Genomic DNA, 26,014 nt, shown 5'->3' with positions numbered 1-26,014 from the left:
AGCACAGACCTGTCCCGACTCCTCTGGACCTGTGCCGGCCCCTCCACGCCTTTCCCAAGACCCAAACCCTTCCCACGGCGCTGCTGAGGGGGTGCAGCCCTGGGCATGCGGCAGGTGAGCCCTCACTCCCTTGGAGGGCTGGCAGGAAGGTGCAATGTGAGAGCTGGTGAGCAGGAGGGAGATGCTGCCCTGCTCATCCCAGCACCAAAAGTCCACAATTCAGGAAATATTTGTGTTTCATCCTCAGGGAAATTCTGGAATGCAGAATTCAGGAATAATTTGTGTTTATCCTCACTGAAATTCAGTGTCAGCCAGATAACCCAGCCTGCCATTGTCACCTCTTCCTACACTGCTTTATCTGTGGAATATTCAACTTTTCCCACCCTTTCTGTGCCTCTCTGGGTGGGCTCTCCTGTGATATTCCACAGAGCCTGAGTTCCCCAGTCTGCTGAAAGCCACTGGATTCTTTATTGTTTGTGCACACAAACATTCCAGACGTGTCTGGCTTGCAGGTGTTGCCCTCAGGTCGGGAAAGCTTAGAGGACTCAAAAGCATCAGACGCTGTTCTAAAGGGTTTTCCAGCTGCCTTTAAAAGAAAATGGGATTTTTTTTTTTTTTTTTTTTTTTTTTTTTCACAACGCTCCTTCTGGCCTCTGAGAGCCCAGTGTAGGAACTGGGGCTGCTGGTCAGATGAGCCACTCGAGCTCCTGCTGTTTCCCAGCACCACCTCCTCACTCCGACCTGCACTTCCAGCCCCCTTTGGCATCGAACCATTCCTCCTAAATCACCACTCGAAGCTGAATTTAAGCAAAAAACCAGGTGAAGCTTTAGCAAATTGTTGGAGCAATGAGCAGTGTTTGCTGACACTGTGATCCTCAAGGTAGAGCCAGTCCCAGGCGCTGCCACCTCCCCTCAGTCCCGCTCCGGGGGTGGGGACAGGTCCAGGACAGCGCTGTCCCCCCCGGAGCTGCCCGGGGCGATGCTGCTGGAGGTGACGAGGAAGGAGGAGTAGGCGAGCTCAGCGTCCTCCTTGGAGCTCTGGGAAGGACAGGAGGACACAGTCAGGGGGTGGGGATGGGCAGCAAGGGAAAGGCAGCACTTTGTGGGTGCCCCAGGATAAAACAGGGACACTGCAGGAGTGGGACAATCCAGCGGCTCACACTGGTGCCGATGTGAGCATCAGCCTGGGGAGACCCCAAAAGCTTTTAGGTTTGGGATTCCTTGGCAAGCCTGTCCCTGGATGTTGGCATCCAGCTCCCCTGTCCTAAAGCTGCTGGGCTTTACTGGTGTCCTGAGAGTTTCCTTGATCGCTCCAGCTCAGCCCCTGGCACTTACAGCACCCACGCCTCTCCTGTTGGTAGGGACTTAGAAAAGCACAGGCTTGAATCTGGCACCTGCAGCTACTGCCAAATGGGGCCACTGCACCACGATCTTACCCAAGGGCAGGGGAGGGGAGGCAGAAAAAACTGGGGAAAGGCAGAGATCACAGCAAATCTTGGCCCTTGCAATGGCAGAGCCCTCCCTGCCTCCCTGTGCCCCTGAACCACTGAGAAGTGGGGTGTGATGTTTTCCAGCCATCTGCTTATCCCAGTGATTCATATTTCTGGTAACAAACCCAATCTTCCTGACCCTGCCTGGGGCTGCCTTGGTTTATTTCTTGAAGCAAAGTGGCTGCTGTTAATGCCTCTGCTAAAACAGGGAGTGAGGACAGGGATGAGCCTCCCCCACCCACGGGGGCTGGATCTGGGTAAAATGGAGAGCACCTGGGTATAAATAAAGCCCCTGGGAGGAGACAGCCCCTCTGGGGCAGAGTGCAGGGCTGTGGCCACATTTCCCAGGTCAGTGGCCTCTCTCCTGCCTCCCCTTACCCTTTTTGCCTTCGTTGTGTCAGCAGCACTTTCCGGAGTGTCCGTGGTGGTGATGAACTCTGCAGGCAGAGAAAGGAAGGTGTTGGGGAGGGGGCAGTGGCTGGCAGGTGCTTCTGGGGCTTTTGTGGGGTATTTCAGCAAGGAAGGGCTGCCCCTGACCCCGGGGCTGGGCTGGGGTCAGCCACTCACCGTCCCCTCCCATGGGGGTCTCCTGGCTCTCCTTCACGCTGTTGCTGGCACTGAAGTCCCTCACGCTCTCAAAGTCTGACATGCTGATGTTCGTCCTGTAGCTCCCCACGGACACCAGGTCTGGTGAGAGGGAGGAGGAAAATCCCTCAGGTCTCGCTCAGAGTGGGTGGGAGCACATTAAGGCCCAAACCCTCTGTGCCAGGTGATGCTGTGGCACAATGGGCAAAGCCCACGGAGGGCTGGGCTCTGTCCCAGCCTGGACACTCTGGGATGGAGCTCTCTGGGTGGGTCAGTGTGAGGAGCAGGGGTTGGAGATCTCTGGGTGGGTCAGTGTGAGGAGCAGGGGTTGGAGCTCTCTGGATGGGTCACAGGAGGAGCAGGGGTTGGAACTCTCTGGGTGGGTCAGTGTGAGGAGCAGGGGTTGGAGCTCTCTGGATGGGTCAGTGTGAGGAGCAGGGGTTGGAGCTCTCTGGGTGGGTCAGTGTGAGGAGCAGGGGTTGGAGCTCTCTGGGTGGGTCAGTGTGAGGAGCAGGGGTTGGAGATCTCTGGGTGGGTCAGTGTGAGGAGCAGGGGTTGGAGATCTCAGGATGGGTCACAGGAGGAGCAGGGGTTGGAGATCTCTGGATGGGTCTGGGTGAGGAGCAGGGGTTGGAGATCTCTGGATGGGTCAGTGTGAGGAGCAGGGGTTGGAGATCTCAGGATGGGTCACAGGAGGAGCAGGGGTTGGAGCTCTGTGGATGGGTTTGGGTGAGGAGCAGGGGTTGGAGCTCTCTGGATGGGTCAGTGTGAGGAGCAGGGGTTGGAGCTCTCTGGATGGGTCTGGGTGAGGAGCAGGGGTTGGAGATCTCTGGATGGGTCACAGGAGGAGCAGGGGTTGGAGCTCTCTGCGTGGGTCACAGAAGGAGCAGAGGTTGGAGATCTCAGGATGGGTCACAGGAGGAGCAGGGGTTGGAGATCTCAGGATGGGTCACAGGAGGAGCAGGGGTTGGAGATCTCTGGGTGGGTCACAGGAGGAGCAGGGACCTCCCTGCCCATCCTGGTGTGTTACCAGGAGAGCAGCTCAGCCCAGCACCTTTAACTCAATGCTGCTGCTGTTTCTTGAGAGCCCAGAGAGGCAGGGACTCACCAGATCTCTTCAGCTGCCTGTATTTGACAATGGCAAAAGCTGTCACAACAACCAGGATCAGGCCAGCAAGAGGGCCCAGCACTAAGGCCAGAGTGTTGGAGCCATGGCTTTCATCAGAGCTGGAACAGAGGGAGAGAGATCTCACTGAGAATGATGCACGTGAAAATGCAGCAGGCTAAATTTGGGTAGGATGGTAATTCTGAGTGAGCATGATGCAATTCAATCAATTAACTGGATTCCAGCACACAGAATAAAACAAAACCCAAATAAAAATATAGGCTTGAGGTTGGGCTGAAACAACTACATCAGCAGCTGGGTTATAAATATGTGAAGGAAAATTCTCTGATATTAACAGAAGTACTTTCAAATAGTTATTTTGTACCTGGAATTTCTAATAATTTCCTTCTGATACTATTTTCTTGAATTGGAGATTAATTGTGAGTCATCTTGCCCTTTGCTGTCATTTTTTATCTTCTCTGACATTTAGAGCAAAGTTCTTTGGGGACAAGATTTTTTTTTGTGTGTTGCTAAACAACACACACAGGGTGTAGAAACACAACGGGTTCATATAAACCCCACAGAAATGACAAATGGCAGGGGATGGAGAGAACCAACCTTTCTGGGGCAGCTCCTTTTCGCACCTCAGCATCGCTGTGGGCTCCTCCTGGGGGAACAGCTCCGGGGTCACGGCTGGAATCAACATCCAGGAACTCCGGGCTGAGCTTGGCATCTCTCCCTGTGTGTCCCAGGGAAGGAGGGGGGTTAGAGAGCAGCAGCATGAGAACTGCACACAAAAACTGCCGGGATGTGTTTGGTGGACATGGAGCTGCTGTGGGTTTTGGCTTTCCATGAGAGGCTCTTCAAAAGGAGGCCTGAAATGCTCTCACACCAAATAATTTACTGCAAAAATCTCAAGTAGGATCTCTCTGCCTATGAACTTTTGGAAAGCTCTTGCGTTTCTAAGTTCTGCCTCGAATATTTCCAGATCAAATCTTGCCTCCTTGCTTTGCTTTTATCCCTGGCTCTTTGCCCACCAAAGGCAATGAAATGGGGCTGGTTTACCCTGTTTTCACTTTGGCCATCACCCACTTAGGGTGGGTAAATATCAGATACCCAGGGCTCTACTCTTTCTTTGCTTCTAACAATTTTCCTCCCCCCAAAACCATTTCCATTCCAAAATACTCCACCAAAGCTGAGACTAAGCCCCTTGCTGTTGGTGTCAGCCTCTCCTGCTCCTTACTGGTTTCATGTTTATTAAAATAAGTCCCTGGAGCAAGAGCTCTGAACTTGATCAGTTCTTCACCTGAAAGGTGCCAGATGTTGCCTAAACTAAATAAATATATTATAAAACAAATAATATATTATAATAAATTATTATAGTAGTATAGATTATATTATTATAAAATAATATCAATAATAATTGTTAAACAATAATATAGCAATAATTATATATAATTAATTATATACTTATAATTATAGATTATTATAATTAATTATATAATAATTATATATAATACTATAATAATTATATATAATTATATATAATAGAATATAATATATAACGATATGCTAAGTATTATTATTTATTAAAAATAAAATATTATAAAATAAGATATTACATTGTAATAGGAACAATTCATCAGCACGGGGTGTAAATTCATCAGTAAAACTGATGAACAATTCATCAGTAAAACTGCTGTGGAAAGAGGTGAGGTTTAGACTGAAAGAGGTTTTTTTTTTTATGAGTGGGAAATCAGAACGGAGTGAAGGAAGACGCTGAAGGCAAAGTGCGCGAACCGGGGCGCTGCCGGCCCCTCGCCGGGAGGCTGCGCGGGGACAGCGCTCCTGTTTTGAGCTGCTGCAGCCTAGCGGTGATGGAGAGCCCTCCCAAGGACGAGCAGGGACAGCCCTGCCCGGAGCTCACCTGCGCTCACCCGCAGCTCCACGGCCATGGATTCCCCGAAGACCCCGTTGCGCTTCAGCCCGCACCAGTACCAGCCTTCATCTTCCTCCGTCAGCGGGCCCAAGCTCAGCACCACCGTCCTGGTGGTTGGGTCGCAGGTGTCACCCGGCTCTGGCAGCCCCTGCTGCTGCGCTGGCAGCATGGCACAGCCCGTGTCGTTCCACTTGCACCAGTACTTCTCGTAGGAGGTGTACGTGCAGGGGTAGCAGCAGGTTAAATTCACCCGCGAGCCCACTTGTGCCTCCACTTCCTTCTTTCCCGTCAGAGCAGGTTCTCCTGCAAGGGCAAACAGGACATCAGGGCTGCTGGCAGAGGTTTCAGGGGTGGCAGTCAGCAGGCAGGGACGGAGCTTGGAGGGAAAGTGCTCCTTGCGTTGCTAAATTAAAATTAAAGATGCTGTTTATGGTTCTTTTCTTGCAAGGCTTAAGCAATACTTCATGAGAATTTTCTGTGAACGCATTCCCACAAAACTGAAACTTTCTGTCGCAGTTTTAAAGCTGCTGGGGTGAGTCCAGGCTTGGAGCTCACGTCTGCTCCCAAAAAGCCAGACTGCTTGCTTGGGGTGGTTCTGTGCCTCCTGAGCAGGCAGAGAGCTGCCAGTGCACGGCTCTTACCTGCGACAACCCTCAGTTCTGCTGATGACTGCTGCTCCCTCAGCTCATTTGACATGCACCAGTAAATGCCCTCGTCCTGGTACTGCAGCTGGTTCAGGACGACAGTGACGGTTTTGTTTTTGGGGTTCTCGAACGTGGCCACTCTTCCTTTATAGGGTTCGTCCACAAAGCCAGTGTTGTCTATGATCCTTGTACATTTCCTGCCATCCCGCTTGCACCAGAACCTCGTGGCGGAATTAATTAGAGGCTCATAGGGGCACTCGAAGGTTGCTGAACTTCCAGTTTTTGCAGTTATGTTGGTCTTTAAGTGAGGGAAGTTTTTGTCTGTTGGTAAGAATGAAATGAGCAGTTATGAGAGTCTCACTCGTGTCCATGGGGCACCCACCCAAGAAAATCAACATTATCAGATCAAACAAAGTTGCTGCGGCTAAAGGAAGGCCAGGCAAAGCTCAGGGGTGCAAACATCAGGAGATTGTCCTGGCACTGGTGGGAATTCATCCTAAAGGGTCAGTCAGGCCTTGCTTTTTCCCAAATTCACTGAGTGTTGTTGGCTTTGTGGACAGATATTCCAAAGCTTTGTTCCCTTTGCTAGAGGGACCATCTACCTCTGTCAGTTTGAGATTTAAGGAACTGGGGGCTTGAAGAGACAGCTTGCTTGCCTCAGACTGGGGGAGTGGAATTTGTCTCCTGGGCTGGGGAACAGAGCTATCCACTTCTGGGAAGGTGAAGTCTGGACACAAGCTTTATTTGGTGATGGTTTAGTACGTTAAAGGTGGTTAAATTAATTGAAAGAAGTCTATAGATGAGAGAATAGGATAATAGCAAAGAGAAATTCAAATTCTTGCTAAATAAAGTGACAGTGCTGGTGATGCTTCTGAAAAGCAGGAGAGAGGAAGGGGAAAACAGCTCACCCTCGTAGATAAACACGTCCAGTTCCTTGCTTGTTTTGTCCTTCCCATATTCACCGGCCCCACAGTAGTACACGCCGGCATCTTCCCAGTCCATCTGAGTCATCGTGACACGGAACGAGCCTGGAGGGTCCTCAAAAGTCAGCAGAATCCTCCCTAACTCCTGATAGCTGTTAATAATGTTCCGGCAGCCGTCCTTCTCCTTCTTGCACAGGTATTTCTTCATGTCGGCTGTGTCCTCCCCAAAGCCGCAGGTCACGGTCCAGGTGCTGCGGAGCTTCACGTAGAAGAGCTCAGGTGTCTCAGGAACAGGTGGGGCTGTGCACAGAGACAGTCAGGGGCTGAAATGAACCTTTAGGGCAACAGGGCTGGTGAGGGGCTTGGAACACAAGCCCTGTGAGGAACGTTTGAAGGAGCTGGGGTTGTTCAGCCTGGAGAAGAGGAGGCTCAGAGGTGACCTCATTGCTCTCCACAGCTCCCTGAAGGGAGGTGCAGACAGGTGGGGTCGGTCTCTTCCACCAGGCAGCACTGACAGAACAAGGGGACACAGCCTCAAGCTACGTCAGGGAAGGTACAGGTTGGATATTAGGAAAAAAATTCACCAACAGAATAATAAAGTACTGGAATTATCTTCCCAGGGAGGTGGTGGAATCACCATCTCTGGATGTGTTTAAAAAAAGACTGGACATGGCACTTGGTGCTGTGGTCTAGTTGAGGTGTCAGAGCACGGGTTGGACTCGATGATCTTAGAGGTCTCTTCCAACCTCATTATTCTGTGATTCTGTGATTCTCCCTGAAAGCACCTGCAGCTCTCACACACCAGACAGGCCAGCGGTGGAGCTTTGTTTAGAAGGGAGAAGGGGGAAAACTCAAAGAAAATGGTATTTTAGGGAGTCCCAAGGCTGTAATTACCTTCAGCAACACTGAGAGTGACTGTGTAGGAGAGCCCTCTGCCATTGACCCCCACGCCGCACTGGAAGGTGCCAGCATCCCCCAGCTCCAGCGCTGAGATGTTGATCTGGAAGTGTTCTGCCTCGGGGTGGTCGGTGAGGGCGATTCTGCCCTGGTAGCCAGGAGCCACGTACTGGGTGGACACCACGGTGGGACAGCCGGAGCCCGCCTGCCTGCACCAGTACTTCCTGTCGTGTCTGTTCACCGGGGTGGGTGGGTAGAAGCATTTCACGGTGACCGAGCCGCCCAGCACGCCGTAGACCTGCCGGGGGCCGAACACGGGGCTGGAGACTGCGGGGAGAACAGGCTGGGTCAGCGCCCTGTGTGCCCCCAGGGCTCTGTGCCAGCGCGTGCCCGCGAGGTCCCGGGGCAGCGAGGGGCACCTGGGAGGTAAAGGTGCTCCCCACGATGCCTTCGGGTTTTAGCTTTTCTATTTCTCAGACCCTGCACTGCGCTGGTGTGGAACTCTGAGCTCCACACGGAGTGTTAGAAGCTCTCTTCACATTTTGGTCAGATAAAACAATCCCTCTGGGCCTGCAGCTCAAGGACACCCTCTGCCTCAGGCCCCAAAAGTATCAACAAAAGTGAATTTTGGGGGAGCATTCTGGGGGTATCTGCCTTCATTACCTGAAGCTGGAATTGCAGAATTAACCCCTGATGTGCAAATGGACCAAACTTATTTCAGTCTGAGAAACTTGTGACTATTGTCCATTTTGGGTGTAGCCTCCTGGGAGGCTTTGTCTGCCCTCAATGTTCCTGAAGGCCCTTCATTAAATACATCCACTTTTACCTTTTTAACTTTTTGTCTGGCCTCTGTTTTGAGAAAAACGTGACCACTGTCTCTTTTGGGTGTAGCCTCGTGGGAGGCTTCATCTGCCCTCAATGTACCTGAAGGCCCTTCATTAAATATATCCACTTTTATATTTTTAACTTTATCTTTTTATCTTTTTAAGCCTGTTGCAGACCAGACACAGATCCTCCTCCTCCCTTCCCAGGGCCACCTCTGGTCCTTGGCCACCCCAAAACCCGTGCCCCAGGCAGGTGACACTCACTGGCTGCCTTGGGGAGGTGTCTGCCTCTTGCAGACTCGGCTGGGACCACGGCGAGCAGGAGGAGGAACGCCAGTAAAGTCATTTTTCTTGCATTCCCTGGAAAACACGTGGAAGATCTTGAAGAATAGCATTTGCAAAATGTTAATCATCTAATAATCTTTGTGCTTGGAGGATATGAGGGTTGTGGCTACGTGAAGTAGAGAGAAATGTGGTTTTTAATTGCTCCTGTTGAGGAACTGGATGGGAGAGAGGGAGTTGGTGTCTCTGTTCTTGCCTGGGTTGCTGCACAGGAACAGGACTGCCCATGGATCTCATCCCAGCACCCCAATATTCCCTCTGTCACAGAATTCCTGACTGCAGCCTGTATTTACTGACTCTCTTTGTTTCCCTGGCCTCTCCAAGGACACACGAAAGAGAAAAAGGATGATATTTTCACCTCTACTTTTTAATTCTTTCCTCAGCTGCCGAGTAATTGAGTGAGCTGTAGGGATTTACCTCAGCTCTGCTCCTCCAAAAATCAGATTTTATATGCATTTCCTGAGCACACATCTTGATCTCCCTGCCTGTTCCAAGTTCATAGAAGACACCCACAGGAGCTGATGAGGGGTGCCAAGGAAAACCCTTATAAACAATCAGAGGAATTTGATTTCAGGGCATCAAGTGACACAATTTTATTAAGGGTAATTCCCGGCAGAAGAAAAAAGCTTTTATTTCCCTGTTAAGATGAAAGGTGCTCTGTTTTGCCTCTTCCTTGTGTTGTGATTTCTCTTTGCTCAATGGCCACTTGTCCATGGCTAATAATTAACTTGCTGAGCATGAAAAATTCTCTTTCAAACACATCCCAGGGGTAGCCAGCAAGGCAAACATAACAAATTCTGCAGAAAGCAAACAACGTGGTACAAAGAGGGCCTTGATGTTTGCCCCTGGCTGACAGCAGCTCCTCTGCCTCATGGTCACCTCACTGCCCTCCAGCCTGTGGTGCAAAGCAGGACCCAGCTCAGCCTTGCCCATTTTGGCAAAGCTGAAATAATCTCTTATTCTGATTTCTTTCAAAAAGTTCAGCTGGTTTGGGGGTACAGCCCACGTTGTTCTGTCAGGTCTGGAAGGGTTACTGAGATCTCTGCCCACCCAAACCTGTGGTTCCTGTGCTCTTGCACCACCAACACCTACAGCTCCGAGTTACCTCCAGCCCTGTTTTCTCAGACGCTCTTAACATGTAAATGGAAAAATTACAACATAATGACCTTTCCTCTTGCTTTTCAACTCAGGACAGATAATTTTGTTGTTGTTGTTGTTGTTGTTGTCTTTGTGTGGTTCTGAGAATCAATAACACTCTTTTGATTTGGTGCTGGGCTCTAAACCTCACTGCAGCTCCACTGGGTGACAAGGACATTTGAGTGCTGTGTGTAAAGCCCTGGGGAGGGCAGACCCCCCTCAGCCAGTCCCTCTTTATAGATGTGTTTTTAATGTCTTTACCCTTAAAACTGGCTGATGGTCATTTCCAGGACACTTCTCTGGACCTGGCCTGGGACCATTGCCTTCCTCTCCAGCGTTATTTTATGCCTACATTTTAGTATTTTCCAGGTTTCCAGCAGCAGTGCTCTGTGGCCAGGCTGGCTCTTCCAAATCTCATCCATTACAAGACTTTCCCCATGTTTCTGTTGTGCTTTTGGGATCCTGTCAGTCCTAGGGAGAATTATCTTCAGATGTATGATGATTTGGAAGAGACCAGGACCTGACACCCAAGTTGTACAAACCTGAGCCTGCAGCTGCTCTGTCTGGGTATGGAACACCAGAGTTCAATCCCCAAATTTGGCTGAATTCCTGCTGCAGGAATTGCCAGAGATCAGCCCAGTCCAGCCCATTAGATATTAACTACTGCTCCTGACAATGACCAGCATCAAGGCCGTGCCATGGGATGGACAAAACACCAAGGTTTAATTGTGACATTTGTCACTCCAGCCCGGGATCCCTTCTGGCTTTTGGTGGAATGTTTGCTGCTATTCAAATACTTGAGAGATAACAACATAGATGTAATATATTGCATACATTCTATATATTTTTATATATAGGTAATATTTTCTCCCTCAAATCCTTTTGACCCATGGGGAAACTGTGCAGATGCAAATTGTTGTAGAGAGAGTTGTGCTGTGAGGAGGTGCTGGAGGCTTCTGTGCCCAGAAAAGGGGCACAGCAACAAATTTCATCCTGGATTATTCACATCTTCAGCTGCCCATCAAGGTCACTGCTGGTCTTGCCTTGCCAAGGGTTTTATTTGCTGCAGTGGAATGGGGAAAAGCCATTTCCATGGGGTTAAGGATGAGTAATCAACTTCCAGATATAAGATCGAGCTGACCCAAACACGTGCAGAAAACAAACTTTTCCAGTTCCAAGCAGATGCCTCCTTTACAATAATGAGAGAATAAATAAGAGGGGCTCGTCTGGTGATGCAGCGAGCAGAAACACTTAGGTAGAACTTGCTGAAGATTATCAGGATTTACCAAGAAATCAGCAGCTTTTAGGAATGCCTGCAGTGCTTGGGACCCTCTGGACTAAGAATGTTTGTGTCAGTTAAACATATGAGCAACATATTTCAGAAAAGAAATAAGGTAGAATGAGCAGGCAGCTCTCATGGCAGTGACTGAACTCCCAGCTGAGGTTGTGCTGCTGGCCCAACCTCCATTTTATGCTCCTTTCAGCTGTTGGATCCACTCTACACTAACCTGAGACCTGATTTTATGTTCCTTTCAGATCCTCCATGCACCCACTTGTTGCTTTTCAGATCAGACCTTCACGGTTCATTTGTTCATTGGGCTGGAAAGTGAAACCAACTTCAGCACCAGTAAATTATTTTCATTTCATTCTCCTCTGCCTGCAAGGGGCAGGAACATCCCATGGCCCAAGAGCACATGTTCACCTCAGTCTGGAAGGATGGATGGTGCCACTGTGGATTCATTAACAATTGCAATTAGATGATGTTCATTTGTACTTCAGAAATGTATTAAATCTATAGGGATGTTCCCTCTGCAGAGCAGGAATTCAGGTGTGTGGGACCCACACCTTCACGGGCCTGAGAGGGACAGGGCTCTGCCAGGCTCCTCTGATTGCACTTTTAGGACACCACATCCAGTCCATTCATTGAAGCTTCAGGTTCTACTTATCCTCCTGTAACTGTACAAACTTCTCAGGGAGCTTCTAAAGCAGCTCCTTTAGGACACAACTGCAGCAATTCTCTTCTAAAATTTCAAAATCTGCCTGTAGGGGTTCAAAAGCCAGTAACGACCTCAAGCTGAGTCGCAAAATTTAGATTACTACAGTAATAAATACTAACTTTTATTTCCTATATTAAAACTTAATGCAAATATTGTAAGGATAATTAATGTTGGGTTGTTTTTTTTTTTTTTCAGAAATTAAATATTAAAAATTCCGCTGTGGAGAAGAAACCATAACTGCCACAAGCTTGTTCCCATGGTTCTTTCAGAAGAAATCAGCCTCCCACCAGTGAGCTCTGAACATGAAATGGCTCCAAATCGCTGCTTCCCTCCCATGTGAGGAGGGCTCCTCAAAAGTGGCTCAAGACTCGTGTTCTTCTCCTTCCCCATCCCAGCATGGCCCTACAAAAGGTTGTGCACTCCCAGAGATGCCAAAGCAGCTTTACTTACACTCCAGGCTCCTCCTGGCACTTCTCTGTTTCCCTCTCAGGCCGGCCCAGGAGCTGCTGTCCCGTGTCCCCGTGGGGCTGTGGCAGTGCCAGCCTGTTTAAATAGTCCCTGCACCTTCAGCCCTGCCTTTCCACCTGTTGTGCCTTAAAGGAACAACATCCAGCAGCGCTGCCAGGTGAGCTCTGCACACGTGGGGCTGGGAGCCAAAGCCCGGCCACTGCCCAGCCAAAGCCCAGCCAAAGCCCGGCCACTGCCCAGCCCATGCCCAGCCAAAGCCCGGCCACTGCCCAGCCCATGCCCAGCCACTGCCCAGCCAAAGCCCGGCCACTGCCCAGCCACTGCCCAGCCAAAGCCCGGCCACTGCCCAGCCACTGCCCAGCCAAAGCCCGGCCACTGCCCAGCCACTGCCCAGCCAAAGCCCGGCCACTGCCCAGCCAAAGCCCGGCCACTGCCCAGCCACTGCCCAGCCACTGCCCAGCCACTGCCCAGCCAAAGCCCAGCCACTGCCCAGCCCATGCCCAGCCACTGCCCAGCCCATGCCCAGCCAAAGCCCAGCCAAAGCCCGGCCACTGCCCAGCCACTGCCCAGCCACTGCCCAGCCAAAGCGCAGCCACTGCCCAGCCAAAGCCCAGCCCATGCCCAGCCACTGCCCAGCGAATGCCCAGCCACTGCCCAGCCACTGCCCAGCCCATGCCCAGCCACTGCCCAGCCCATGCCCAGCCACTGCCCAGCCCATGCCCAGCCATTGCCCAGCCCATGCCCAGCCACTGCCCAGCCACTGCCCAGCCACTGCCCAGCCACTGCCCAGCCAAAGCCCAGCCACTGCCCAGCCCATGCCCAGCCACTGCCCAGCCACTGCCCAGCCCATGCCCAGCCACTGCCCAGCCACTGCCCAGCCCATGCCCAGCCCATGCCCAGCCCAGCTCTGCTGGCCCTCCAGGGTGTCCCCTCCTGATCACAGCCACCCCAGGGCTGGAGGACTCCCAGGAAAGGTCCAGGGCTCCTCATCCTCCTCCTTTGGGAAGGAGCTTGGTGGCTCTGTGGGGTCAAGTCCATGGAGAGTCTTTTGGGTACCTCTGTGCCAGCTTTTTGCCTGGGCAGGACCCGAGCAGCCAGGGCAGCTGTGATTCCTTGCTTTGCTCCATTTTAATGATGCAAAAGCAGGAATTCCTTCTGACTGGAGCTGTTCTCATCCACTCAGTGCAAACTGATGTGTTTGAACAGGATGGCAGCTCCTGCATTGTCTGGGAGAAGCAAGAGCCTCATCCAGAATTGGGATCTTCAACAGATTTGTCACATCCTAAAGCCAGCTTTGGAAGTACCTTTCATTTAGCTGAGGGTGTTGAGCTCCATTTTTTCCATGAATGTCCAGCTCTTGGGGTGAGGAAGGATCTCTTGGGGTGAGGAAGGAGCTTTTGAGGTGAGGAAGGATCTCTTGGGGTGAGGGAAGAGCTCTTGGGATGAGGAAGGATCTTTTGGGGTGATGAAGGATCTCTTGGGGTGAGAAAGGAGATCTTGGGGTGAGGAAGGAGCTCTTGAGGTGAGGAAGGATATTTTGGGGTGAGGAAGGAGCTCTTGGGATGAGGAAGGAGCTCTTGAGGTGAGGAAGGATCTCTTGGGGTGATGAAGGAGCTTTTGGGGTGAGAAAGGAGATCTTGGGGTGATGAAGGAGCTCTTGGGGTGAGGAAGGAGCTCTTGGCTGTCGCTGTGCTTGGCGGGGATCTTGGCCTGAGAGAGCAGCCTCCCCCACCTCTCTTCGATGGGAACAAGCCCTGATCCCCTCCAATTTCCCACCAGTGCTGCTTCCCTGGGCATTCCAAACATTCCCCAGGCAACGCTGGCAGGACTTCACTTGCTCATGGCCACCAGTTGTGCTGCCTGGGCCAGGGTGGACACAGCTGTGTTTGCTCTCCTGGAGCTCCCACTCCCGCAGGCCCGGATCCCTGGGGATCAGCTGCCCTGCTGGATCCTGCACAGGGATGGAAATGTGGTTTTAAGACCTTGCAGAGGAAGGTGGGATGGCCACGGGCAGAGGAAAACCTGGCAGAAATATGGGAACCTCTACCTGCTGGTGCATCTCAAGGAGCAAAAATTAATCCAAGGTGAATGAAGAGGTTTTTTTTAACCAAACCCCCCTTTTCACCCTCAAGGTTTCCAGTAAAACCAACCCCTGCCTCATGCAAATATATTTGAAATGTGTTTCCTTGCTTCGGCACACGAGGAAGCGTTTCCCTGCCAAGTCACAGGTTCCAAAGCATTTTGGCATCCCCAGAAAACAAACAACCTTCGGATTGCTTTTATTTGGGGAGTGCAGGTTGCAGCATGGGCCCCGATCTGAGCGTGAAACCAACGCTGCAGCTCGGGGCTGGGCTGCCTTTGGGCTGAATTTCAGCTGGTTCTGAAGCTGTGGACATCCCTGCAGGAGAGGTGAAGGAAAAACAGCACTTTGGGAATGTGGGTGTCTGAGAAACTGAAATGAGACGTGCTTTATGTGTTGGGAAATGACTCCATGGATCAGGATTTAAAAAAAAAAAGAAAAAATAAAACCACAGAAAATCCTTATTTTTTGAGCAGCCTGATCCTTCTCAATTCTGTGATTCTCTGATATGAGCAACGCTGAAGCCACAAAGGTCCTTCCTTCCCCAGCTTTACTTTTCCCTCAGAGAAACAACCCACAAATAGGTCAGGGGTGTTATTTTATTCTCTCTTCTGCAAAACACGGAGCAATTTGGGCAGCGTGGGGGTTCAGCTCTCAGTAAAGGGGATTTGGGTTCTGAGGAGTGCAGTGGGAGGTGTTGGGGGCTTGGCTTTCCACAAAGAAAATTCCCAGCTCAGGTACCCAGGGGCTTTCACAGAAGGTTCTGGCTCAAGTCTTCATCAGGCACCTTGAAAAGTAATTTTTCCTCATAGGGTAACTGTAAAATAATGAAACAGAGAGAAGCTGTGATCTGGCGTAGCCTCTCTGTGGCATTTGTAGAAGTAATTTCATAGGTATTTCTGGGTTTATGCCAAACTTGGTATTTAAAATGATATTTTAAGGAGTTTTGAGAACAGAAAGGTGGAAAAACCTGGGTCCAGAGGGGACTTCTGGAGTCAAGCTCCTGCTTGGTTTAGAGAATTATCCCAGGCTTTACCCCAGCCCAGACATCTGGGAAGAAAAGGCACAAATAATTTCTGGGTTTCATTCTCCCTTTTTGGAGTTTTTCACAGAATGTTGATAGTTTAGTTGATTTTCAAGGTTTTAGGGGAAGTGTAATTTTTCTTTCTATTATTTATATTTAGGACCCTGTTGGCTCTGAGTGCATTGGAGTGAGAACATGAAATCACCAAATTTCTGAGCCACTATTCCACTAATTTTTTTTTCAGTGGAGTCCTTCTCACTGGTGCAAGTTCCTACAGATTAGATACCCTTTACAATATTTGCTCAGACGATTTTTGCAGCTTTTCTCTAAAAAGCATCAACATTCTGAGACTCTTACATAGAAGTTGGTCATGCTGATATTTCCAAGGATAGCAGAGATTGCCCTGCACAATAGAACAAAAGAGAATGACATGGTTGCAACACAGTGAACAATAATTACTTCTGTGTAATGCTGAGACAGGTGATAAGAAATCAGAATTTACTGAAAGAGGCAGGAAGTGAGATAACAGCTTTACTGCTTACAATCAAAAATTATAATCGGCCCTGCAATAAATATATAATCTTGATGTAGGATTTAATCCAAGTCTTATGAAATCCATGGCTTAAGGTTTCTTGGTAAGGAGTAAAGGCAGGAGTTTGGCAGCAGAATGTGGTTCTTGGGCTGTGGGCTGTAATTCCTGGACTTCAGACCTGGTGCCTCTCCTGTGGAGGTGTTTTCCTCACTAAGCCACAAATTCCCTGCTTAAAATGTGAGTTTATTCTCTTCTATCAAGGGAGACGACACTTGCAGTGCCAGTTTCAGCAAACACCCACCTACATTTGCCAGAGCCCATCCTGAATTCCTGCTCCTCTCCTGGGCTCGGGTTCTCCTCCATCCTTTCCTCCTTTCCAGGGCTCAGCCCAGCACGGGCCAAAGCTGGCTCCAGGCTCCCCGTGGGGTTTCTTTCCCCTCCTTTAAAACAAAACACACGGATGCACTGCAGGGAACACCCCCACTAGCACCTCTTGAAGTATTCCAGCGTGTCAGACACCAAATCAGGCCATTATTTCACAGTTCCCCTTCTTGTGAATGACGTGTTTCCCCTCACCGCTGCCATGGCCGAAGGTTTTCTGTCCCTAAATTTATTTCTATGGATATAACATGGTCTGGATTAAGATAGATGCATGAATCTTTGCAGATTACTTCTTAGAAGGGATTTTTTGGGCCTGTCCTTGCCAGCTTTGCATGGAATGAGCTGGATTTGGCCCCAGAAGCTGCCCAGAGTGAAGCCACTCACACCACACAGGTCCCTCCCTCCAGGATTTTCTATCACCCACGGAGCCACAAATCCTCTATACACAAAAACCCAGCCTTGCTTTCAGCAGGGCTCCAGGATTTCCATTTCCTTCATTTGCTTTGCCTTTGACCAGGTTTAGAACAAAACCAAACAACCTCTCGAGGACTTTGCTTGCAGGTCCAGCCACGCTCTGGGGCTGCAGAACGGACACGTGTCTGGGAGATGGAAATACTGCACGGGTCAGACTCCAGCCCTTGGAAATCACAAGCAAAGCCCTTGCAAAACAACCACTGCAGCCCCAAAAGGCGTTGCCTGGCCAATTTACCTGTCTGCTTTTGAAGCTTGATTTTGGCCAGGGTGAGGATGGTGATGGTGATGCAAATCAGCAAAAGCAGAGCTGGTAACACAACTGGGAGCAGCTGTGGTTCACCTGAGGAGCTGGGAAGATGAAGCACCAGGATTAAATTAGGTTTGGAGTCACCTTTGTGGTGCATGTGGTTGTTTTCACACTGAAGAGTACCAAGGAGCTGTAAACTCTGAATCAAAGCAAAGTCAACAGAGTCAAGGAGCGTTGAAATCATTTGATCTGGAGTTTGTCTTATGAGGAAGTGATTTCTACAGCTGCTGTGTGGGATTTCTGCTGCCAGCTGAATTCGCCCCTCCAAAGGGAAAATGAGCTGTTTACACAACACAAATTCACAAGCACAATACCAATTCACAAGCAATACATCCTTTTGGTGAGTTGTTACAACCCTCACATGTTTGGAAGGTGTCTTCCCTCTTTCTGCCAGGATGCTGTGGCTTGGGGGAAGCTGGGGATGGGGAGGATGAGGGTGGATGAGAATCCGAGGTACTGAACTGGATTTGTGGACTTTGCCCAGCTGGGTTCTGGCTGGCCCTGCAATTCCTGGTGCACCTGATCCCTCCAGCAGGCCTGGCTGGTGGCCACACCTCGGGGAGAAGTTGGAGCTGCTCACAGGAGGGAAATCCACTGGGAAGCCACTTGCACTGAGGTGAGACACAGGAACTGGCTTGGAGAATGACCAGGGAATAATTCCCTGGAGAATGACCCTGGAGAATGTCCAGGGATATGTCCAGAATGTCCAGAATGCCCTGAATAATGTCCCTGGAGTATGACCAGGGAATAATTCCTGGCCAAAACCCTCCCAGCCTTCGGATGAGCCTTGCCCAAAGCTCACTCCTGGTTCAACAGCGAGCTCCCAGCAGTGCCCGTGGGCTCCTGGCTGCTGCAGGGCTCGGGGAGGGCTGCCCTGGGCTGTGCAGCAGCCACACGTTCACCAGGGCTCTTGCTCAAACCTCAGCAACATTCCCCAAGGTCCTGGCAGCGACCTGAGCACAGGGAATCAGGCAGGAGCACGGCTGTTGACTCTGGCATCTGCTCCACAGGAGCAGCCAGCACCAGGAGGGTCAGAGCCAAGCTCCAAGTGTGCACAGACATGAGGTGATCTCACCACCTTCTCTCCCTCCTCGTGTCTCCTGGAGGTGTTTTCAGCTGTGCACAACTTCCACAGGGCCCTGGGAATGGGGCAGCCAGGCTGTGAAACACCAGGGGTGTGGCTGTGCACTCACCTCTCCTGAAAGGTGTCACCTGGGGAGGCTGCAGAGGTGCCAGGGGTGGCAGTGAGCAGCGGGGAGCTGGTGCCCTTGGGGACAGTGCCTGTTGTGGTGTCCTTGGGGACAGTGCCCATCACGCTGCCCTTGGGGACAGTGCCCATGGTGGTGCCATAGGTGACAGTGCCTGTTGTGGTGTCCCTGGGGACAGTGCCCATCTCGTGTGCCGTGCCGCGGTGCCTGGCTGTGCCGTGGGCAGCAGGACGTGGCGCCGTGGCTCTCACAGGAGTGGCTGCTCCAGGGCCCCGTGAGGAGCAGGTTTCTACAGAGAACATTAATTTGAGGCTTTACTACCCAGCCTTTGGCAGGGGCAATGTGTTTGTTAGATTTAGCACAGATTTACACATTTCGCCTGACATCTTGTGTGAAAAAACACCAGAGTCAGGCGTTCCTGCTCTCCCTGGAGTGCTGTAAAAGCACTAATGAAAACCTGGATACCTGGCAAACATGCCTGCTGTAACCCCACTCGTTCTGCCACTGCCAGAGGAGCAGTTCCATGGATCTGTCTGTTTACACTCTGCAGTTTCTCAAACTGCAAGATAACCTTCAGCTTATCTTCAGAGCCAAACACCTCCCTGTGCTGCATTTGGCAGGACCAGGATGTCACATCCTGGGGGTTTGCATCATAACTAATCAATAATATCACCCAAACCTATTACATTTCTTTGGAAAGTTCAGCTCTCTCACCCCTGAAAGCCTTCACCATCACACCAGCTGCTTGCTGATAATGAAAGGAAAATGCAGAACAGTTTGGGGACCACCCAGGTGTCCCAGACTGCGGGGCACGATGAACTCCATTTCCATCTGTAGGGCAGCTGTTTTCTGTTCAGTGAGCAGCTTTCCTTAACTTCCACAACCCATCCTCCCCCAGGGGAGCCATCTGCTGATAAAGTGACTGCTAAGAGCGAGAACATCCCATGGGGAATGCTGCGCCCAGGGGGAGGAGCCGAGCATTCCTGCCTGGATATAATCTGGGGCATGGGACACCAGACTCAGGCTTTTCCTGCGCTGCATTTCCCAGAGGAACAGCTGCCTCTTCCACCGCAGGAACTGCACCCTGCTACAGGAACTGCACCCTGCTACAGGAACTGCAGGAACTGCACCCTGCTACAGGAACTGCACCCTTTTGTATTCCACAGGAACTACATCCCTTTCCTACAGGAGCTACACCTTTTTCTACAGGATTTACATATTTTTCTGCAGGAACTACACCCTTTTCTACAGGAACTACACCCTTTCCTACAGGATCCAACAGAACCACACCTGCCACTCCAGGAGGACTGCAGCCACAATTCCCAATTGGACTGCCACCAACACCCTGACCAACAAGGTGTCAGGTTGTATTCTGCCTCTGGCAGTGTTGTTTTGCTTCACTGCATTGTTTATTTTATCTTTTTATTTCCTTCCCTAATAAAGAACTGTTATTCCTGCTCCCATACTTTTTGCCTGAGAGCCCCCCTTAATTTCAAATTTATAACAATTTGGAGGGAGGGGGTCTACATGTTTTGTTGTTTTTTTTGGTTTTTTTTTTTTTTGGGTTGTTTTTTTTTTTGGGGGGTTGGTTTTTTTGGTTTTGTTGTTTTTGGTTTTTTTTTTTTTTCCATTTCCAGGGAGGCTCCTGCCTTCCTTAGCAGACACCTGTCTGTTCAAACCAAGACACCAGGCCATGCCACCACCTACCCTTGCGGACGAGCAGCTTCAGGGAGGCCGTGAGCTCAGTGTCCCCACTGCTGGCCCCACACCAGTACCAGCCTGCGTCCTCCTCCCTCAGCTGCCCCAGCACCACCGTGGAGCTGCCGAGCCCGGGCTGGCTGCTGGACATCCGCGCCCGCCCTCGGTGGGACTCCAGCACGAATCCCTCGTCGTCCAGCAGCACCGGGCAGCTCCCTCCCCTCCACCTGCACAGGTACTTCTTCTCGTAGGTCCCCTTGGGGTCGTGGTGGCACTGGAAGGACAGCGAGCCCCCGACCATGCCGCTGAGGAATTTGGGTCTCCTGGGAAGGGCGGAGGCTGCAGGGGAGGGCACAGAGTCAGCGTTTCATGCCCCTCACCCAGCACTGAGCCCCCCATGCCCTGTCCTACCTGTGGCCACCTGCAGAACCACCTCCTGTGGGTTGTCCTGACCCCTCAATCCTTGCGTCCCACACAGATACAGCCCCGAATCCTCCTCCTTTAAGTCATTTATCAGGACTTTGAAAGCTCCAGAGCTCTCCGGAGGGGTGATAACGATCCGTCCTTGGTACCTCCTGCCCACAAAGCCATCAGAGCTGGCGATGAGAGCGCAGCTGCTTCTGCCCACTTTGCACCAGAACCTCTTCTGGTCACTTTGGGTGTCCCCAGAGGGGCACAGGACTGTGACAGAGCCGTGGAGCTCCCCTCGGATGAGCTGGGTTGGCCTCGACACCGTGGTGTCTGTAGGGAGAGAGCAGGACAGGGACTCTCAGCACACAGAGCCCCCCAAAACCTGTCCCATCCTTTTGGCTCTACAAGTTATCTCAGGCCGTGCTCCTGAGCTCTGCTCTAGGATAAGAAATATTCATCTTTTTAGCTTATAATAACTCAAAAATAGCCACACATATAGTTCACACTCTGCAATTCCATCAGTTATTTCCTTTACTTCTCCATTCACTCAGACATTTCCCCTGTGCCCTTCCCCAGAACCTCTAAAACCTGTGTTTCCAACAGGCAGGAGAAGGAGAATCCTTTCACATTTCTGAACAGCTGATTTGGCGAAACCTGCGTGCTTTTACACCCCAACATTATAAATATCTGTCTAACAGAAAAAAGCTGAGGCACCTGATGCCAAACCTCTCCCAAAATCCTACCTGCCAAAACAGTCAGGTTGAGGCTGGCGTAGAGCCCTTCGTTGGTGCTGCCAATGCCACACCTGTAGGTGCCCGAGTCGCCGCTCCTCAGCCCCGTCATTGTCACCGTGAAGGTGCCGTTCTGGGGGACATCCCCCAGGGCCACCCTGCCCTGGTACTCGCTGGAGGTGAAGCTGCTGGAGATGATGGTGGAGCAGAGCCCGTCTGCCGCTACTTTGCACCAATATTTCCGCCCGTGTTTGTTGGCCGGGGTGGTGGAGTAGAAGCACTGGTGGGTGATGGACCCTCCGAGGCCTCCTGCCACAAACCTGGAGCTGTAGAGGCTGCTGGCAGTGGGCTCTGAGGGACACACACAGAAGGGTTTGGTTACTCCCAGCCAGCCAGCAGAGCCCAGCACGGCTCCTTCGAGGCAGGGCTGTGCTTCTGAGGGGCACCAGGGGACACAGGGCTCAGAAAATCTGCTTTGGGTGTGGTGTTTCCTCTCCCTCAGTGCCCCTGGTGCCACAGAAAATCTACGTGGGGTGTGGTGTTTCCAACACCCTTAAACATCTCCAACCACCCCCAATCATCTCCATTTTTAAAATTAAAAAAAAAAATTAAAAGTTTTGTTCCCTGCCATTTATCTTTGCACAGATTGTTGCTGCTGCTTTTCAGATCTGACCTGAGTGCCCCTGGTGCCACAGAAAATCTACTTGGGATGTGGTGTTTTCAACACCCTTAAACATCTCCTACCACCCCCAATCATCTCCTTTTTTTTTTTTTTTTTACATTTTTATTTTTATTCCCTGCCATTTATCTTTACACAGATTGTTGCTGCCCCTTTCCAGATTTGACCTGAGTGCCCCTGGTGTCACAGAAAGTCTATTTTGGATGTGGTGTTTCCCCCACTGAGTGCCCCTGGTGCCACAGAGCCCCTGGCACAGATGGGGGGACCCCTCACTGCCCCTTACAGGACCCCCCCAGCCTGAAGTTAAAGGTCAAGGGCAGAAATAAATGGAAAATCCCTTTGGCATTTGCAAACTCTGCCTGACCTGGCAGCATCCTTCTCCCTGGGGATGCTGCTGGGGCTCTGCTCCCAGCTCTCCCAGACCTTGCTGCTCTCTGCAGACAGGGGGAGGTGGGACTGGCTCCCACACCTGCAGCTGTGTCAGAGTCCAGGACATCCCTCTGGCTGCCCTGGCTGTCTCCAGACCCTGGCAGGGGGCTCGGGGACCTTGGCAAGAAGTCAAAAACACCTGTGGCTTCAATTCTAGCCCATGGGAGAGGCTGCCAACTCTGTATGAGGAATTACAAGCCAAAAGGGTTTGAGAAGTGTGATAGGTGAATCGACACAGGGTGGAAAAGTAGAATTTTGGGGTTTTTTAGAATGTGATTCAGGGGTACAAGATGGAGGAATCTGGGCGTGTCCTAGCCTTCTTTCCCTTCTTCTTGTCCTCCATGTCCTGGTGTGATGGTGACACTTTTCTGTTGGTTTAAGGTAGAGATTCACTGTCTGACATAGGTGGTGGGCATTGGCACAGAGCTGTAAATGGGCAACATGTAATTTTGAGTTTGTAATGTGGGAGACACCCGGGACTCGGCAGATACTGCTGTGGCTCCTGTACCAGGCGGACCTCGGCAGGTCAGAGAGAGAAAGTTTTAGATAAGGAAAAATAAACAACCTTGAAAACTCGACTTCACACATTCCAGACCTCTGCTTCAGCTGCTGAGCTAGGGGAACAAGGACTTTTAGAATTTTGGGGTCATTCCAAGCAGGCAAACCCCGACACAGTGGAGGTGTTGGGGGTCCCACACCGCTGGTGGAGGTGTGGGGTGTCCAGGGGAGGGTTCAGCCGTGTCCCCAGTTCCAGCTCTACCTGCTCCTCTCAGGGGCTGGGACTCGTGTCCTGCTGACTCACCTGGCAGCAGAGCTGCTAAAAGGAACAGAAGCACCATGTCCAGCCCTCCTGAGTGTTCTCTCGGCAATCCTCACAAATCTCACGCCGGGGAGGGGATTTTGCTGATTTCTGTGTTATCAAGCAAAAGGGAGAGATTGTGGCAACCGCTGGAATGCTCCGCTGGCCACTCAGGGCAGGGCGCTGCCTCCCTGCCGGCCCCGCGGCTCTGACCTGTCCTGGGCCATAAAGAAGGGAATTTTAAAAGGAAAAAAGGTGCTGATGGTGCTCTGCAGATCCCACTCCTGCTCTGAACCCTGTGCTGTGGGGATGGGGGGCTGGTGAAGGCATTGCTGGCAATGAGGGGTCAGTGACAGCCAAAAGGTGTGAGGGACCTGCCGTGGCATCAGACCTCCCCTTCTCCCTTCTCCCTTCTCCCTTCTCCCTTCTCCCTTCTCCCTTCTCCCTTTTTCCTTCTCCTTCTCCCTTTTCCCTTCTCTCTTCTTCCTCCTCCCTTTCCCTTCTCTTCTCTTTTTTTTCATCTCAAGAAAATACAGCAGAAGCTGCAGATCTCAGGGTGCCAACACCCTTTAACAATTCCTGCCACCCTCCAATCATCTCCTTCTATTTCTATTTCTATTTCTATTTCTATGTATATTTATATTTTATATTTATATTTATATTTATATTTATATTTATATTTATATTTATATTTATATTCCCTGCCATTTATCTTTGCACAGATTGTTGCTGCCCCTTTCCAGATCTGGCCACAAACAGTGCCTGCACGTTCCCGTTTAAGACAGGGATTATTTCCTTGTTTGAGTTCAAAACTTTGGGTTGCTGCACCTGAAATTTTTTTGCCTGAGCTTTGCCTCAGCCCCGGTGCTGCTCAAATGTCCCGTGGTTCATTTCACACTTGGCCATGCACTGGAAGCTCTTCAAGCCCTCAGGAAAGGGGAACAAGGACACCCCAAAGGCCATCAGGAGCCTGATTCCTGCTGAGTCCCGGGCTGGGTGCCACAAACCCCACTGCTGGTCCCCTCCACCCCGAGCTGGTGGGACACAGAACTCTTTGTAGTCCTTCATTAACGAGGTACAAAATGGTCAACCATCTCTTGTTAGAAGGTTTTTTTAAGGTTAAACTATCTAATTAAGAAATGACACTTAAATTATTTTCACTTTTAACTCAGTAATTAATTCTTTGAAGTCCGCAGTGTAGACTTTTCTGTCTAATTAGAAAATAATATTCAAACTTACAAAGAAGAAGGAGGAAGAAAGTGAAGAAGGAGGAAGAAGGTAAAGAAGAATAATTGCTTCTGCCTTAAAATATTTAACTTGCTGTATTTTAAAACTCTTTGTTATCTTGATAACTTATTATATTTTAAAACTCTGAACTTTAAGTTTTCTGCTTTGTGATATCACACACTTCTAATTAACTACACACTTGTAATCTCAGTGCTATTAATCAAATTTGGATGTTTCTTCTATGGGAGAGGGCACAGCTGCAGTCCCCCCAGTTTGGGCTGGTTTGGGATATTGGGCACAGCTCCAGTCCCCCCAGTTTGGGCTGGTTTGGGATATTGGGCACAGCTCCAGTCCCCCCAGTTTGGGCTGGTTTGGGGCAGTGGGCACAGCTCCAGTGTCCCCAGTTTGGGATGGTTTGGGGCACTGGGCACAGCTCCAGTGCTCCCAGTTTGGGCTGGTTTGGGGCACTGGGCACAGCTCCAGTGTCCCCAGTTTGGGCTGGTTTGGGATATTGGGCACAGCTCCAGTGCTCCCAGTTTGGGCTGGTTTGGGGCACTGGGCAGAGCTCCAGTCCCCCCAGTTTGGGCTGGTTTGGGATATTGGGCACAGCTCCAGTGTCCCCAGTTTGGGCTGGTTTGGGGCAGTGGGCACAGCTCCAGTGTCCCCAGTTTGGGCTGGTTTGGGGACACTGGGCACAGCTCCAGTGCTCCCAGTTTGGGCTGGTTTGGGGCACTGGGCACAGCTCCAGTGCTCCCAGTTTGGGCTGGTTTGGGATATTGGGCACAGCTCCAGTGTCCCCAGTTTGGGATGGTTTGGGATATTGGGCACAGCTCCAGTGTCCCCAGTTTGGGCTGGTTTGGGATATTGGGCACAGCTCCAGTGCTCCCAGTTTGGGCTGGTTTGGGGCACTGGGCACAGCTCCAGTGCTCCCAGTTTGGGCTGGTTTGGGGCACTGGGCACAGCTCCAGTGTCCCCAGTTTGGGCTGGTTTGGGGCACTGGGCACAGCTCCAGTGTCCCCAGTTTGGGCTGGTTTGGGATATTGGGCACAGCTCCAGTGTCCCCAGTTTGGGCTGGTTTGGGATATTGGGCACAGCTCCAGTGTCCCCAGTTTGGGCTGGTTTGGGATATTGGGCACAGCTCCAGTGTCCCCAGTTTGGGCTGGTTTGGGGCACTGGGCACAGCTCCAGTGCTCCCAGTTTGGGCTGGTTTGGGGCACTGGGCACAGCTCCAGTGTCCCCAGCTCTGCTCACTAGGGCAAAGCCTCAGCAGTTCCCTCGCTGGAGTCAACAGAGACAGAATAGGTAAAAAATGAGGATTTTCTCTCAAAGTCACAATTCCCACCAGACTGGAGGACTTGGAGCAGTGAGGAGCTAACAAAAAATGCCCTGTAAAGAGCTGAAAGAGCTGAATGGCTTTTTTTTTTTCATAAAAACAAACAAACAAACAAAAAAAAAAAACAAAAACACAAAACAAACCAAAAACAACAACAAAAAAAAAAGTAAAAATGTGATTCCTATGCTTATTTAATCTTTTCTGATGTCCAGCAGTGCAAGCCCTCTTTTCCTTATTTCTGCTCTGCAGGACAGAACCCTCAGCTCCATTTTAATCTCATTTAATGTTAGTTTTTAGGCAAGGAGTTGTTTTTTAATGCTGACCCACAAATAGGCATTCAATATAAAGCA

General features: G+C 50.8%; 1 protein-coding gene across 1 annotated transcript; it reads right to left on the bottom strand.

Moving 5' to 3' along the window:
• Window positions 1-444: 444 nt before the first annotated feature.
• LOC128799483 (polymeric immunoglobulin receptor-like) lies at window positions 445-12,439 on the bottom strand. Its single transcript, XM_053963943.1, is given in 13 exon segments — window positions 445-1,038; window positions 1,869-1,927; window positions 2,058-2,177; window positions 3,184-3,276; window positions 3,279-3,302; window positions 3,799-3,875; window positions 3,877-3,919; window positions 5,108-5,422; window positions 5,761-6,084; window positions 6,672-6,986; window positions 7,581-7,910; window positions 8,672-8,767; window positions 12,334-12,439. Coding segments are annotated over 12 exon segments (1,908 nt in total). The 5' UTR covers window positions 8,754-8,767; window positions 12,334-12,439; the 3' UTR covers window positions 445-912.
• Between the last annotated feature and the right edge of the window lie 13,575 nt (window positions 12,440-26,014).

The sequence above is a fragment of the Vidua chalybeata genome, chromosome 24 (genome assembly GCF_026979565.1).
Source record: "Vidua chalybeata isolate OUT-0048 chromosome 24, bVidCha1 merged haplotype, whole genome shotgun sequence".
Taxonomy (NCBI): domain Eukaryota; kingdom Metazoa; phylum Chordata; class Aves; order Passeriformes; family Viduidae; genus Vidua; species Vidua chalybeata.
Note: the sequence above shows the minus strand (reverse complement) of the source record. Positions and strands in the feature narration are given on the sequence as shown.